The 17,992-nt window shown below is 41.8% G+C and overlaps 1 protein-coding gene across 1 annotated transcript in view; it reads right to left on the bottom strand.

The window, feature by feature from the left end:
* ASB4 (ankyrin repeat and SOCS box containing 4) overlaps positions 1–17,992 on the bottom strand; it is a 51,596-nt gene that overhangs the window by 23,582 nt on the left and 10,022 nt on the right. Inside the window, exon 2 of the mRNA XM_004702672.2 lies at positions 16,340–16,639. Within this exon, the coding sequence (XP_004702729.1) occupies positions 16,340–16,639 (300 nt within the window). The remainder of the gene's footprint in view (positions 1–16,339; positions 16,640–17,992) is intronic.

Genomic DNA, 17,992 nt, shown 5'->3' with positions numbered 1-17,992 from the left:
GAGAGGGAAGGAAGACAGTGGCCACCAAGTTGACCCTGACTCGTGGTGGCCACATGGGTATCAGAAAAGAGATGTGCTCCGTGGGGCTCTCAATGGCAGACTTTTCCGAATGAGATCACCGGGCCTAAGTTCACAGAATGTAGTAATGAGAGAGTCCCTGGGCTCTCCCAAGGTTAATTTGCTTTACAAGAAGTCCCAGTAATAAAGGTGGGGCAGCACCACCCAGTGGGAAAGGCAGGGATTCTGCCTTGAGGGACGGGCGGGCAAAACCCGGTTTCACTATTGAGCAACTCGCCTAAGGCTCAGCGTTTCAATCCGAAAACGGGAATAATAATGCCACTTGAGGATTAAGTGAGATTAGGGCTAGTGTCAGACATGCAGTGTAAGTGCCATTACCAGTCGTTATCATGGTTAAGGTCAAGCGGAGCTCTGAGCCCACTGACCCGATCTCCCTCCAGCACCCCCCAGGCTCATTCAACTTTTCTTTCTCATTGCCGTCAAGTCGATTCCAACTCCTACCACCCAGTGACCTTGGTCGGGGTGTCCCTCAAACAGAAGAGTATTTCCTAGCCAAGCCACAGAGCCGCTAAGGCCACAATAGACAAAGGCAACCGATGCCGAAGGAGTCGCTGTCAGCAGGCTTCCTAACTGGCTCCCCCAAGAGCCACTTAAACCCCAGGGGCTCTCAGTGCAGGTTGATCAGTACCTCTTCGGACCGACAAGTCGGTGTTTTGTCTGTTTTATCTCATTTCAGAGGGGTTTTCACTCTTTCACTGCTCCCATAGGCTTTCTCATTCGTGGAAACTCTTCAGAAGTCTTGATCTTCGCCTCTAGTTCTGATGCCTTGGTCATTTCCCCCCTACTTGTGTGTTTTCTAGGCTGAATAGAAAATGGAGATGAGTCTTGGGCTATTGTTTGATTTATTCATTTCCCTCCAAATCCGGGCCCTTTATTCTCATTCTAATTGTTTAGAGTGTCTTCCATAATGTATTACTCACGGAGACGACAGCGAACACACTTGCGTTTCTGTGTATACATCTGATGTTGTTTGCTAAAACATCTTTAAGATGTTCACGGTGATCATAAGATCCAGACTCCACTTGAGTGAGAAACAAATTAGAGAGGAAGTACTGATAGAAAAATAATAACAATAACAAAGTAGTACAGACCCAAGGAAATGTTACCTTTCCATTTCCAATTTCAGATACCCTGATTACAGAACAAAGGTTCACACTCTCAGGCTGAAAACTCAGAAGGCTTGTCAAATATAGGAGAAATTAGAGAGAGCCAGTCCAAGAAGGTAATCTATAATGCCAACGCGGGGAGAGGAACACGGTAATTATCACTTTTTTCTCTGAAAGTGCACTGGGGAACTGTCTCCGGCAGAAAATTGGTTTTCTTCTTTGTTGTTTTTTCATAGAATGGTTGCAATGCATGGCGGCAACTATATGTTACAGTGCCATTTTTTGGCTGTTCCCTTGCAGAGGGGAGTCCTGGCTGCTCAGTGCTTTAGGGCTCAGCTGCTGATTGAAAGGCCAGTGGTTTGAACCACCCAGTGACTTCAGGGAACAAAGACTTCACATCTGCTCCTGTAAGGATCTCAGCCTGGAAAGCCTTAGGGGCAGTTCTACTCTGTTGCCTGGGGTCAGTATGAATATAAATAAACGCAAAGACTCCTAACAAAAACACTACCTTTTGGAAGTGGAGGTGACTCAGGCCTTTCTGCCAAGGTTTGAGTAGGCAGGCTGGAACTACGAACTTCTGATGCACTTAACCATGAGCTGTGCGCTTAACCAATTGCATCACTCAGGGGCTTCTTGGGACAGCTAATAAGCAGCCCAGGTTTTGAGAAAATAGACTGAGGGTAGTCTTACAGGAGGTGGGGTCGAGAGGTGGGGAGGCAGAGACGAAAGTAATTCGTGTACGGGCAAAAGAAAAATTAGGATCAGCTAAGCTTAGTGACAAGAAAATTTAATTTGTGCTTAGCTGTGTCTATTATTTCCAGCCTCGTGATTCCACATTATATAGGCAGAAATTAGAAATTGATCAAAGTGTTGTTTTTAATTAAAGTTAATGTGTTAGACTAAATGAATTAATGGATTTTAATATATAGTTTTCAATAATTTATCTGCACATTAGTGGGAGCAAATTCTGCATGCTAAAATAAAAGTAGTTTGCTTAGAAGGAGCAAATGTGTTTCCCAGTGAAGGGCGTGCTTCATGACTAAAACGTTCTAAATGACAGGGAATAGCAAATTGGGGTATAAGATTGCCTGGACAGAACTCCCATGGGAACAAACATCTCTTGTTCCTCACATATTTTAATTAAACACACTTCTAATACACCCACTTGTCTTCACTGTCTGTTTTTGGCTTTGGTTTTGTTTTATGAAGAGCTTTGGAAAACATCTGCAAGGATTTTTTTAAGCTAATAGCATTCTGAAAAGGGATTAAAGATTCCCTTTTTTACAGCAGTACTACCTCCGTGCAAAAATTTCCCCCTAAATTTTCAATGAACCAAATATCTCTGACTGGTGCACACTGTACAATCTGCAGCTCAGTAGGATCATCATGGACCACAACCACGGAGGATCAAGCCAACTTGAACCCTTCCAGCTGTAAGGAAGAGGGCCTTACTTCACTTCTCTGAGCTTCTAATTCTTCCCCTCTAAAAGGAAGGGACGCATATGCACCTCACATTGTTGTTGCAAAGATTCAATGAGGCATTTTATAGTAAAGCACCTGACACATCCGGAGATGCTTAATATATGTTATTTTCCTCTCCACTTTCCCCTTCATATGCATATAGACCAGTAACATCAATTTCCTTTATATATAAAGTTGATGCTGTTAACTTTATTAGGCTAGGTTTTCCATTAAGCATTTATCCTTATTCATTAGCTAGGGGGACTGACGCACAAAGATATTAAATTATTTACTCAAGTTTAATGAATGAAATTGAAAACCTTTTTTCCCCTGCTTAACATGAATGTGCCCTTTTCAGTATGCAGAGCTTTGTCGCATTTATTCAGAGGCCATTGCTAAGTGCTTAGTTTGGAACACAGGATTAATGAGCCTGGAGACAGTGTTGGTCACCATGGCAACCAGACTAGCTGGGCTCTGTTAGAAGCTCAAAGAACAGAGGTGGGATGCTTAACGCTGGCCTGCAGTACAGAGCTGGGTGTTCTTTTTCATATATCTGGTTCCCCATTGCTGCTTCCAATTACACCCTGACTCCCTTGACAAAACAAATATAAATAAAAAGAACATCCCTGTTCCTACGGGCATTAGCTTTTTCAGCAATACTACCTCCCCTCTTTTCTGAACATAATCATCTCCCATTAGTTGCGAGTGCTGTTGACAAGTGACTCACTATTTTTCTCCACATAAGTTCTTGCCGTCATTCTGGGAGACTCAAACCACCGTCAGTACAGCCCATCCAACGAATGGCCTGGTCTCCCAGTTTGCTGATCTCATGTCTCCCGTGCCTTTTCTGTCTCCTCTGACTGAATGACCACCCGTGTCAGTACCTAAATATTCTATTGTCAGGAGTTGATTCTGATCCCTGAGCTGATTCTGTCGGGAAAGCATGGGACACCCAAACTCAATGTTGATGGTTCAAACTCACTAGCTACTCCTCGGAGCACAGCTGAGACTATCTGCCCCCACAAGGATTCACAGCCTAGGAACCTTCCAGAGTGTCACTGTGAGCTGGAACTGACTGGTGGCAGGGGAATCGTTGGGAACAAACTGCCACCAGTTTGGCTCGTGGGTTAACTGCCCAAGCTTTGAACTGAGCCGCTAGGCATTTAGCTATGGACGCACCCTTAGGAACTAAACCCGGTTGGGCCGCAGACATCACCTATTCTCTCATCAGATTCTCTGGCCAGCATCTCCTATCTTTGTATCTGGCCTGTTCAGCTTCCACAACGACTCTTCTGAGGACACACAGTACAACCCCTCTCTGGATTCTTTTTGTTCAGTAAATATTCCTGGCTCATCCCCCTAACCCCACTGAGCTTAGATTCCATTGTGCATTGTTGGAAAAAACCCTCTTGAACACTTTTGCCCAAACCTTAAGGTCTGCGTCTCTACCAAGCCCCAGCCTGGGTTAGAAAAGAACGGAACCCCAGGAAAGCCAAGCCCACTGCTTCCGTATCTGCAGGCCAGCAGCTGATACAGCGTGGCAGAAGCACGTGTCAGGGAAGATTGATTGCACCCAAAAGCTCAACATGAAAGTGCAATTGAACCCTCAAGACTGCTCGGCAATCCAGTGCTTCTCTGATGAGTCCGTTCTCCCATTGTCTATAATAATGATTGCAACCTGCACACCTCGCAAGTCTGATGTCATTCCCCTTCTCTGATCTCACTGTCTCTTCATCTCTGGACACTCAAAGATCTCCTCACTACTTGTTAAGTATGTGTGTGTGTGTGTGTGTGTGTGTGTGTGTGTGTGTGTGTATATAAACCCTAAGACAGAAACTTACTTAAAACCTCATGATCACATGAATCATTTCCCATCCGCTTCTCTTCTCAATTTGATACAGTACAATTGAAGGAACTTCAAAAAGCTTGCAATTTTCTTTTCATTATCTTTCATGACCAAACTTCCACGAACTTGTGAAAGCCTCTTCTCTGTGTTCTCCCTAAAGCCAATCTATTCTGGACCCCATTTGCCAGCCTTCTCTGAATCCTCACCCCATCAATCGTCTCTCTTCTTAGCCCCTGCCTTCGACCACTTCTTCATGAGATTTCACTACCAATTTTTCAAATACTCGGATGTCTGCCATTGAAACACAAATAATTCAAGCTCTCAGTTCCTCTGCATCCACTCATCTTGCCTCCTGGTCCTGAGTACTCTCTAAAAGCCTTGTTCACATTGACCGTCCACTCGCTCTTTCATCATCGAGCTCATTCATTTTGATTCTGAAAGATCCAGTTCCTTTAATGTCACTGATTCCAGGGGGAATTTTAAAACTCTCAACTTACCTGCTCTCTCCATTGTATTAGACACACTTGACTTTACCCGGAACTAGATGGCTGACGTCGGGAAGGAAACAGCCTGTACGCTAGACCATGAGCCAAGGGTCATTTTGCCCATGATGGGGATGGAGCTCTTTTCCAATCATGAAGCGGAGCCATACTGTCTGGCCTACTTACCCACTGCTATTGCGTCAGTTCTGTCAGACCGAGGATAACGTCTCCTTAGGGTTGCCAAGACTGCATGAATCTTTATGGGAGCAGCTCGAGAGCCTCCTCTCTCTTCACCAACCAGCTGGTGGGTTTGAACTTGGAGTTAGCAGTCCAGTTGTGTTTGCTTGTTTGCATTTTTAATTCTTTCATTTATTTTATTTTTTATTGTTGTATTAAGAAATCATTTTATTGGGGGCTCTTACAGCTCTTATAATAATCCATACATCAGTTGTATCAAACACATTGGTACATATGTTGCAGTCCAGTTCTTAATCCACTGCACAGCAAGGATCATTTCTTTCTTGTCTCGTTTTAGTAACTGTTGATAATTGAGCACTCAACAATCAACAACCAATATGTGCTATGCACCGGTCTAAGCGCAACAAGGCAGCGTCTGCTCTCATAAACTGTGTGGTCTAGCGAGGGAGGCAGCCACTCGTAAAGAATCAAACTTATGAAAAGAAGCGCCGTGAAAGAAAAGTACAATGTCATCCCACTCCACGCCAGTCGCTCCCATCCCCTCCGTGATGCCTCACGGCAACCCCACAGGAGGGGGCAGAACCACCCCTGGGGGCTCCCAAGACTAACTCTGGACGGGAGTACAAGCGGGTTTCTGAGACTGTGACTCTTTAGGACTCGTGGTTTCAACTGCTCACCTTGTAGCTGGGAGCCCAACTTGTAACCATGATGCCACCACGCAAGACAGGGATATGGATTATAACCTAGGGACCCGAGTTTAAAGGACTTGGGGGAAATATGTCTTAGAAAATGAAGCCTAGACCAAGGTTTTGGAGAGAAGTGAAAGCGTCACAAAGGAGTGGGAAGAACAGTCTCATGCACCTACGCAGTACATGATCTGTAAAGGCAGGATATCTAGGTTGAGATGGTATATAGAACTCTTAAATCCACGTTCATTCCCTCTTGAAGCTTCACGAAATGATAGTAGTGTTTTTTTTTTTAGTGTGTGTATCTACAAACTAAGACAAATCCACTCCCATTGAGTGAATTCCGACTCGGAGTGGTCCTCCATCGGTTTCTAAGACAGTAAATCTCTGTATGAGTACACATACTCATCTTTCTCCAGCAGAATGGCTAGTGAGTTGGCAGTCAGCAGCCCAACACATAACCCACAGCGTCACCAGGAGAGACACCTACAATACATTCCAAGAAATGAAGAGCATATGGATGAGTGGGAAGTCGTTTATCACATCCAAGAAAACTCAGGCTTAATTTAGCAGTGGAGAAAATAAAAATGAACCCAATTATCACTGGAGAAGTCCCAAAGGCTCATGAATCGGCATCACTAAACATGTATAATCAGGAATGAGATAAAGGGTTGAACTAGTTGAATAAAAATAAGACAGCTCTACTGCATTATCTGAAGAGGGTGAAGCAGAGTGTCTCTATGCAGAAACACCTGAGTGTTGGAGGGGTTAAATGCACACAGGCATCCCCAGCCCTCATTTCCAGTTTGGCACCCGAGGGCTAGCACCCTCCAGAAAGAGACCAGATAGATTTTTCTATGGATAATCTAACAAGCCTAAGGGGCGTGGGGGGGATTAAATATACTATGTTAGAGATTTCTAAAATAAAAGTCCCATCAGACCCTTTTAATAAAACAAATAGTCAACAAGCCCTACCCACGTATTGAGATCCCCAATCAGCTTTTATTCACCCGCATTGACATCTAGACAGACAGCCCAGGCTTATACATCTAAGGAATGCTTCTAATATGATACATGTAACTGACACAAACAGAGAAAAACAAGTTGGGATCGATGTACCCGGAAGCGGCGTATATGAGAGAAATAAAGAACCGAAGACAATATGAGCAAAGGTAGAGGGCACTGCACCATCCAATCTCTTGAACTGCAATCAAGAAAGAATAGATTTGGAAAGCAGAAGAAAATAATTTATGAAGGAAGTTGGATTTAACTCTTAAAAGTTAATTGTCTCTGTTCTTCAAAAGACTTTACCAAGAAACTAAAAAGAGTGCTTATAGACTACAGGAAAATTTTAGCAAGGACCTATCTAATCACTAACATATACTGAAAACTTCAACAATTCAACAGTAAAAAGACAAACAGTGCAATACAAATGGGCAAAGGACAGGAAGATATATTTTAGTAAAGAGGCTATTCATTCCGTCAACAAACACATGAAAGATGACTCATTATCATTAGTCATGGAGAACTGCAAGTCAAAACTACCATTTTACCCCACAAAGTGGCAATAATTAAAAGACAGAAGTTGTGGGTGGGTTGGAAATCTTACATTATTGGTAAAAATGTAAACTGTAAATATATAAAAACACAACCTCTGTGTAAAGCGGTATGGTTTTTCCTGAAAAAGTTAGAAGTAAAAATACCTTTTGATCCAGTAATCCCATTCCTAAATATATATCTTACATATATAAGAAAAGTAGCATGAATAAGCATCTACCTATGAATGTTCATGTTCATTGCAGTACTATTCAAAATAGCAAAAATATGGAAACAATCTAAGTGTCGATCAACAGATGGGTGGAAAAAGAAATTGTTGTACATATGTATGATGAAACACTATTAACTTTGAAAATAAGAGGACTTTTATGAAATATCTTTTAATATGAATGAATCTCTTGAGGACATTATACTGAGTGAAATAAATTCATCACAAGATAACAAATATTATCATATGGTCCCAACTTTATAAAAGATGAACATTAGGCATACAGAAGGAAAATAATGAACTTTCGGTATTTGACATGCTACTTTCGTGAATAGCTACTGGGGTTTTAAAAACTTGTGATATCATGGTGTCTCCCTGTCTGGAGGAAAATACATAAAATAAGTGATAGATGGAAACCGTTAGTCCAATGGACTCATGGACCATATGAACATCAGTTTCCATGACCCTAAGACCAGAAAAAGTAGATGGTGCCTGGATACCACAGGGATTGCCTGAGAGGGTCCTGGATAGAGTGGAAGAAAATATTGAACAAAGCTCAAAATCATAAATAAGACCAGGCTCACAGGTTGGATGGAGATGGATGGAACTTCTGAGACTATAGCTACTAGTCACCCTACACATCTGGAAATGAATTGATCCCCATGGCTCAATTTTCAGTCAAACAATAGATAGAGATGTCTGTAAAAACAATAGCACTATTGAGGTATTCATGTATTACAATTATCAACCAATGGAGATCACGTGGCAGTGTTTATCCAAGGAGAAGCTCAGGACTAAAAAAAAGAAGGAATGGGTTCGGGGGTGGGGAAGGCAAGAAGCAGGATACGTGATATTACATGGGGGGAGGTTTCAATCATGACTTGTTTAATGGTAAGCTGATCTGTTCTGTAAGAAGTAAGCCAAATACATGACTTGTTTAGTGGTAACCTGATCTGTTCTGTAAGCCTTCATTCAATTAACAATAAAACCGTGTGGTTGTTTGTTTTAAAAGAAAGAAAACCATAATCTCTGATGGTTACCAGAGACTGGAGTAGGAGGAAAACAAATCATTTTCTAGAAAGTAGACATTTGTCATTTAGATGATGAAAAATTGTGCCGGCTTCACTCTGCACAGCATGTCCAAGGTAAATGAAGGCACTAAAATGCACACAAGGAGAAGGAGCAATTTTGGTACATATCATAACATGCAATTTTGTAACCACAATAACAACTGATGAATATGGTTACATAGGCAGATGTGTATGCATGTATGTGCATAGGAAGGCACGTATATATGGGTATGCATGTATAGGTTTATCAGCAGGTATATGTAAATGCATGTTTATGTACACTGCATATATATTAAACCTTAGGGGAGGCATAGTTACAGGTGCTACCAAGTCATAAGTTAATACATCACAGGATTTGTTTACTGGGTTTGAAGGCATAGAGGCCTCATTTCATGCAACAATTTAAGAATGATTTATAGAGATGTTCTCAACTCTATTTTGGTGAGTAGCACCTGGGTATTAAAAGCAGCCATCTAAGAAACCACTTTGGGTATCTTCTTGTCAGAAGCAAAGTGGAGTCAAGGAACTCAAAGGCTCCACGGAGAAATCCGAGTGTGAGACTAAGCCCATGAGAACCAGAGCATCCTCTACTGAACCCGAAGGTGGACTGGCTTAAAAGAAAATACCACCTCTGAAGACAGTGGTTCTTAAACCATCACCTTGATGCAATGAGCATGTCAACATTTTCAGCAAAACAAACATGAAATGCTGAGAAGCGGGGACACTAGATTATTCAAAAGAATGGAAATAATGAGAATGTTCACATATTGTGAAAATGTAAATAATGGTATGGAGAAAGTTGCATTAACATTGCTAGATGTGAACCTAATTTACTTTGTAAACCTTCACCTAAAACAAAATATCTTTTTAAAGAAGGAAGGAACAAGTTCAAGGATCTATGTGAGAACTGATAGCCACAGATTTGTTGATTGAGAAGACCCAGCACTATGGATGTAACAAACATGACATTTCAGAACACTAAAGACCAGAGAAAATCCTAAAACTCTAGGAGAGGAAAACAAGCAGTTGCTTAATAAAGGATGAGGAAAAATATCTTAAGATTTTTCAGCAGCAATGAAGCAATCCCTTCTTCATTCTAAAAGAAAATTAGTATCACTGTAAAATTCTGTACCACGTCAAGGTCAAATAATTAAAATTGCCAGCTCGTGTGGTTCATTGTATTCTCTCTCAAGAATCTACTGGAGCATGTACTCAACCCCAACGGTCACTAAACTAAGGTAAACTCAGACGTGACCAGGAAACAGAAATCCAACCCAGAAAAGAAGCACAGGGTGTATCCAAGAGGATGAGGAATGGTGATCCAGGGGGCTATGGGACCCCAGGTGCATATCAAGCAAGGCCTGAGGAAAGCAGGCCTGCAAACTCTGTAAAGGACTTTTTCAAGGAGATTAAATTGATCAAGTAACCATTAATGTAAAATATTTTGAGAGAAGATTCGCATTGTTCGCAAACGTTTTGGGTTAAGATAAACTTGAGTGGATAGAAAATTAAGCAAAAGAAAAAGCCAAGACAATTAACTCCAGGGAAAACAAAATGTTGTATACGAAAGGAAAAGTTATCCAACTTCATGACAAGCCTGTAGATACAATCTAACTATAACTGTAAGAATGGAAGGCAGAAAAAGTGTCTGTGTTTGCGCTGGGCAGATGGGAGGAAAAGGCACCACCTTTCATTACTGCAAACCGGTCATTTTTTAAAACTGCTTGCATTACTATTTAGTTTTTCTAATTTTATGCATAAATAAATGATATGTATTCAGAAATATGGAAAACTTCTCACAAGTGTCAGCTTAAAGACGCGAAAGTGGTTGTTTCAGGGAAGGATAATTGAGAAAGGAATTGTTCATAATAAGCCTCACATATGAAATTTTCTGTATTCAATCAATTTTTATATCTCTTCCATTTCTTTTGCTAAATATTTTTCTTACTTGCATTTCCTATGATGTCATGAATTTACCTTTTATTAAATCACAATTTATTGCTGCTCATTTTTAATGTTGATTTTAAAGACAGTGCCTCTACTGGCCTCTGTAACTAATTCTAATCATCGATAACTTTTCTTTGGTTTTCTATGGAGGCAAATATTGTGCAAAAGAACGGTAGCTTTGTGCCTTTCCAGTCCTCACACATGATCCATATTTTTCTTTTTCTCGGTGCTGAGTGAAACCTCTAGAACAACGCTGAAGAGAAATGGCGAGGCAGTAAGTTTGTTTAATTCCCGACTCTAAAGGGGACGTTTCTAAAATGTCACTAGACTGTATGCATTGGAATTCACGCGGCGGCAGTGAGTTTTGGGGTTTTGTTAACTTTGAAGTGTGGTATGATTTTCCGTGGGACATTCTTTATGGGGTTGGGGTCCCTGCGGCCCAGTTGGCAACGCGGGATCACCTGAACACTAAGTTCCAGTTGACTCACTGGAGCAAAGTGAGGAGGGGCAAGGCTTCTAGAGACAAGCAGTTAGCAGATGACAAGCTTCCTCAGTCATCCGCCGCTGTCTGAGAGAAGAGAGGTTCTGGGCAAATGGAGACCAAGATTTTCATTGCTCAGGAATTACTGTTACTAATGGCACCTTCGATTTAAGTAGAAGGATTTCACTTGTCAGTTTTCTTTCTTTTCTTTTTTTTTTTTAAGTGATGTAAAGTTTCCTTTTAAAAGCAAATTTAATAAATAAGGCCAATTTGAAAAAATACGTGCCATTAGGATTGTTTAGGTAGCACTACGATGACAGCAAATGTGGCAAAAATCCTCCATGTGCTTTGCCGATTACTAAGATGTTATTAAAATGTACAGCATGGGAGACAGGAAGAAGGTTAGAGAAGTGTCTATTTCCTTGAATAAGAATCAAAGTCAAGGACATTTTGCCTTACTAGGGTCCTTTTCACCGAACAGGGACTCTCCTAACAGACGGGAGACTTGTGTAACTGTCACACCCACAGCGAGGGATGGTCTTGTAAAAGGCACGATCTCCTTCTTTGCTCTCAGGCTCCCTTCTACCAGGAAATGCTTCGTTTTTTACGCCTTCCCTACATTGACAGCTCTTGCGCGCCCGCACCGTCAGGACGTGCTTCACGCGGAGTAGAACAAGCAGCTGCCCTTTCCGCCCAGGAACGGGACCGGGTCCAAATACCACGCTGCTCTCAGACCGCCACGCCTGACCTGACCCGCCTGGGTCCTAGCGAAATGCAGCATGCACAGAGAGGACGTCTTCACCCAGGGAAAGGAGCCTTCTCCACTGAGGAGCACCATTATATTAATACCAAAGGAAGCAAGGGCCAGGAGAGGGGGCATTAAGTAGAAAGGCAAACAGAAAAATCACAGACAAAGTCCCGCAAGGGGACAAAGCTGGCTCTGCAACACTGGAAAAATAGAGGAGAATCTTTTAAGAGAAAATTACATGCAATTTTTTAGCCTCAATTAGCCTTTTTTCACAAAGAGCACTCTTCTGCGAGGACCCCATTAAATAGCAAATGAAATTACATCCGTTTTCAGTTGCCATGACATCGGGTTTTCCATTAATGGACGTTGCGGGTCGGAAGTTTTGTGTTAGCTGACTTACTGCCCCGGTCCCTGTGCTTTCTCCACTCTTTCTGCGCAGACGTGAAGAGCCAGATAGCCGTCCTTCTCGCACAAGGCCTATGACTGCATCGCAAAGAGAAAAGTCAGCCCTCGGCTATCTCCCCAGAGACCGAAAGGATAAAACTGATCAACAGTAACATTGCATGAACCTTGAACTTAACAGTTTCTTTGTAGTAGATGGAAGCAGGTCCCATCCATGCATTCAAGGGCTTCTGGAGCCATTCACACCCCTTCTCTATGTCAAACCTTGACCGAGAAGCTGAATGTGAAACTATGATCTACTCTAAACTTTCTCTTAATTCACAGTTTTAAAGTTTGGTTTTTTGAAACATGCAAAAGAAAGATGCAAGGTGCCCTCAAGGTTGGGTTTCCAGACGAGACACAGCCCTCCAAACCTTTGCCTTCTTATCAAGCTTTACTCCATTGTCGGCTTGTTTAGTATTTGACAGAATGCCCGGTACCACACTTAAAATAAACATGTATTTTTCTAGGAACAAGGATCTTAAAATATATTTTTCCTTTAAAAAAGTGAATTAGCTCTAGGTAAGTATTAGCCATGACATCATGCTGACGTTGGTCAAGCAGATGTTATTTTCAGATGGGTAGGTATGCTCACACTTGCGGGTAAGTGAACAAGGTATTGCTACTGGGGTTGCCATTCATATCTGCAGGGATTTGTCCTAAATGAAACCTGTCCAAGCACGTCTCTGCCATCAGTCAAGGGCTGCAGACAAGTTCTCTCTAAACGCAATCGTTAGTCTCATTAGGGTACCTTCGAAAAAGATTCCATCTAAACAGAGGCTTCGGGGACTGTCAAATTCAAGACAGAGACATCTGCTCAGAAGGTCATGATGACTATTTTGGGAATCCCAACGGAGTGATCTTGATAGAGTTTCATATAAGGCACAAGACTATCACAGAGCTTATTAAAAAGATTTAGGAAAACTGCATTTGTGAGAGAAACACTGGGAAAATTGCTCCAAGGAATTTTTGCCCATCACAACAAGCTAGTCATTCCTTGCAATGGGAAGGCCCTGAAAAAGAGGCACGCCTGCAACGAGATGGACTGAAATGGTGGCTGCGACCACGGGCTCCAACAGAGTGAGAAAGCCCAAGCAGGGCTTTGTTCTGTGGTTCTTGGGCTCCCTGTGAGTCAGAACCCACTGGATGGCACCTAATAACAGGAACATGGTATCCATACCTTGTTAGTTATCCTCATACTTTGTATATATAAAACATACATATAAATATATATATTATATATACACATATAAAATACTTTCAATTTACCCATATATATACAGATATATATATATTTTATATATATATTTTAATTGGCATTTTAATTGGCATTTTGCTGATTACAAATGAGGGTGATCGTTATGTCATATATTTCTGCTTGCTGTTGCTGTTGTGTGAATCAGTTCCAGCTCATAGAAGTCAAGGACATAATTGAAAGAAGCAGTCCTCCGCCCGGCACTATTTTCTCAAGCATCTCTATGCCTGAGTCTATTGTGCAGACGCCCTATGCGTCCCTCACACAACGGGTCCTCCTCTTTGTTGCTGGCCCTTTACAAACATGGCTCTTTCTTCTGCAACGGATCCTTCCTGATGGCATGTGCAGAAATAAACCCACATAAAGCTAACTGATTTTTAATAAAGTTCCCAGGATAATTCAGTGGTGAAAGAACAGTCTTTTCAACAAATGCTACTGAAGCAACTGGTCACCCAAGTACAAAGAAAAATAAAAGATGAATCTTCATCAGTACTTCATATGATATGCAAAAATGTATGTTATCCTAGTAGTCAAAGATTTTCAGAGTATAAAAAGCACAAACCATATGAAAGAAATATTAATCAATTGAATCTACCAAAATTAAATACTTCTGCTCTTTGAAAGACATTGTGGGGGTGGGGGGCAAGGAAACTACATATCTCCTAAAGACCAGTATACAGAATATATACCGAATTCTCACATATCAATAGTAACATTTTAAAGTATATAAACAGACACATCTCCCAAATGGAGCCCTGGTGGCATAGTCATTATATGTTGCACTGCGATCTGCCTGGTTGGCAGTTCAAAACCAACCAACAGCAGCTCCTTTCTACTCCCATAAACAGCTACAGTCTCAGAAACCCACAGAGGATGACTGTGAGTCAGCACTGACTCGATGGCAGTGAGTGAGTAGATCTCCCAAATAGGTATATGACTGGCAAATGAAAAGACAAAAACATTCACAAAGACCTTAGTCACTAGGGAGGTTCAAGTTAAAGCCACATGAGCTATCATTATTTACCAATTAAAATGGCCCGAACCTGTATAAATCTTTTTTTAATGTGGCCTTCCTGAGTCCGGGCACCAAGGAGGAGCCCCTGGAACTGTTGCCCAGTGAGGGACAGGGACACACAGCCCCTTTGAAAGACGCTCAGAAAGTCCTTCTAAATCTACGTTCAACCCAGCAACCACTACTGTGCAGTTACAGAGAGAAATTTAAATTGTGTTCACACCAGACCAGAAGTAGGTGAACAGAAAACAATGTTACCTCTGCACAATGGACTACTCCTGAATGTTAAAAATATCCGATTAGCTGGTGCTTGCAACAACATGAATGAATCCTGAAAGCATTGTGTTAAGTGAGAGACAGCAGATGACAAAATGATTTTGGTGATAGGTTCATGTCTCAGTCAAAAATAGTGCACTTTACTGTAGGTTCCTTATCCCTAAATTTAACAATGTAAGACCCTAAACTCGCTGCCATCAAATCAATTCTGACTCGTGGTGAACCTCTAGGACAGGCCAGAACTGCCCCGGTAAGTTTTGAGGACCGTAGCTGGTTCTCAGAAGTAGAAAGCCTCGTTTTCTCCTGCAGAGCACCTGGTGGTTTCAAACTCTCGATCTTTCAGATCGAAGCCCAATAACCACTACACCACCAGGGCTCCGCTCCTAAATAAAGCCAGTTTAAAGGGGGGGAAAAGTTTCTCACAGACAAGCTTCTTCATCAATTTCCCCCATCTTAATAAATAATATCACTACGTCCTCATTCTGAGTTGCCAAGAATTTGACAATGATTTTTTAAAGATAAGGTATTACGAGTCTATGAAATCCAGGCTGGGCAAATCCACAGAGAGAGTAGCTGGATTCATGGTCTCTGGAGGCCGGGGCAGGGAAGGCTGGGGAGAAATGGGGAGCTAACGACAATGAGCACCAGAAAGAAAAAGTTCTCACATGGATGGCGGTGGCGATTGTACGACGCGTTCTCATATGAATTGCACGATGTGCGTATTGGATGTCAGGTGAACTATTTGTGAACTGGAAAGGAAAATGAATAAATAAAGCAGAATCCAGAAAGATGGATATTCCAGGCGTGAGTGAGCTGAAGAGGACCAGTGGTGGCCAAGTGGAAGGCGGCCTCGTGTGATGTGCCATGACATATTGAAGAGGAATGGCCTCACATTCAACATTAAACAGAAAACGTCACGATCTATCCAGATGTGGCACACTACCAGCGATAGGATACTATCTGCATATAATACATAAAATAAATAATATAATTTAGATGAAACATTAAAATGTAACTTATTATGATCGGTACTTATCTAGACAATGTTCTATGTGTGGGTCTATATAAAATGTATTTCTTTTAAACCATATTTATCGGTACTACCTAGAGGTAGTAAACCAGCCGCTGGCCGTTGTGGACTCTGACTCCCCGCACCCTTCTGTGCGACAGAGCTAAGCGTGGCTCTGCAACAGAGCTATCGAAGTCAAGGGCCAGTTCTTTCCGCCAAGGGACCTCTGGGTGAATTCACACTTCCAACCTTTTAGTTAGCATCCAAGCATATTCATCGGTTATACCAAGCCAGGAACTCCAAGCCATTTCATTAAACACAAAATGCCAGGTCTCCGGAAGAAGCATGCATGCGTGAGGAGACTTGCTACATTATCTGAAAGAAGTAAGGATCATCAAGGTTCAAAGCCAGGAGTATGTCAGCAGACAATCATGTCAGCTGCCGTCACATTCCATCACTGCCTTCCCTGAAGACTTACCTCTCCAAACCAATTGCTTGGCGCAGAGAATGGAGCTCGGAGTCGTGCAGAAGTGCAGAGCAGTGTGCCCGCTCAGGGAGAAGGCGTTCAGCTTTGCTCCGTGATCACAGAGAATCTTCACACACTCCACGTTGGCCGTTTCACAAGCCACGTGAAGAGGGGTTTTCCCGTTGGGTCTACAGTTGATTGTAGCGTTGTGGTCCAGAAGCACCAGAAGGCATTCCACGTGGCCATACAGGACAGAAAGATGCAGGCCCGTCGCCCAGGAAGATTTCAATTTATAACTAGGCAACCAATAGCCTGAAGAAGAAAAGGGAAAACAAAAATCAAACACTTCCTGTCTGTCTGGTAAGGGTTTTCACAGGGTTTTATTTTATTTCGGTCACATTTATAAAATTGGGAGGAAATGAATCAGAGGTTGTAAACTAGTAACTAACAGGCCTGCAAATATATATATATATATCCCCAAGTGGCATATTTGGATGAACTTAAATGGGTCCAATTCTGTCCAGTTCTCATTGTCTCTACTTTTCCTTGCAATGTTGTTAAGTGCTGTGGAGGTGGCTTGACATCAGGGTGAGCCAACAGAACAAAAAGTTGCCCTGTCCTCATGATGCCAGGGGTTTAAGTGGAGAGCAAATGTTTTGAGAATGATGAGGACAATGAATGTACAAATGTGCTGTACACAATTGATATATGTATGGATTGTGTTAAGAGTTGTATGAGCCCCTAATAAAAGTATTTTTTTAAAAAAAGAACTAATAAACCACGGGGAGTCAAAACTCTTTAAAAAAAAAAAAGTTGCCCTGTCCTATGGGCTCTTCACAATGTGTAGTACAATACCATCCTTTTATTTATGTCGTCTGATGAGTTCATATGTGATCATATGAGAGATTGCATTTTCACGCAGTTACACTTTTTAGAAATTATTCTAGCTCTCAAATGGAGTTTGTCTTGTATGACTCCTAAGCTGTTGGTTATCAGCTTGTGTTTTTTGTTCCAATATGACTACTCCTTATTGTTGTTATCACCCTCGGTTGTGGATGTGTTTAGCGGTTTTTCTTAATGCCATGCTAAGATTTTATTGGCCCGCCTGTTGGTTTATTTCTTTTCAAAAACAGAATTTAAGGCACCTCCTCAAATTCAGACAGCACAAGGTGCTGGTGGTGGTTGTTTTTAATTATCTAGAAAATAACGGCAATGGAAAAACTGGGAAAATCATAAGGGAGCAAAGGTCAGATAGCCCCACAAAGCACGGATTGTGTACTGTGCACTAGAACTGATGTCGAATTTGCCTTTGAATTTTCTAGCAGCCAACATGAAGAGGAAAAACATGATGTGCTGCACAATCAACCATCCCCACAAGCCAAACACAAATTAATCATCGCGAGACGCATAGCTGTTCTTAGAATGGAGATCTGAGATGAATCTCCCCATCAGCCATTGGAAATGTGCAAGCCCTTTCTTCTACCCCTCATCTCTTTCCTTCCTTCCTCTGACCTCTGACTTCTAGATAGTGAAATAGTTCTTTTTTTTTTGTAACAAGTCCCCAAAGGGTGGCCATATTTGAAAAACTATACCACTGATGGCTTTAGAAGGCTTATCTCAATGACAACATCGATAGCCGTGGAACTTAAGATCACTCTGAGTGGG

The sequence above is a fragment of the Echinops telfairi genome, unplaced genomic scaffold (genome assembly GCF_000313985.2).
Source record: "Echinops telfairi isolate 266 unplaced genomic scaffold, ASM31398v2 ScPeMD7_23;HRSCAF=83, whole genome shotgun sequence".
Taxonomy (NCBI): Eukaryota; Metazoa; Chordata; class Mammalia; order Afrosoricida; family Tenrecidae; genus Echinops; species Echinops telfairi.
The sequence above is the reverse complement of the archived record's forward strand: the minus strand, read 5'-3'. Positions and strand labels throughout refer to the sequence as shown.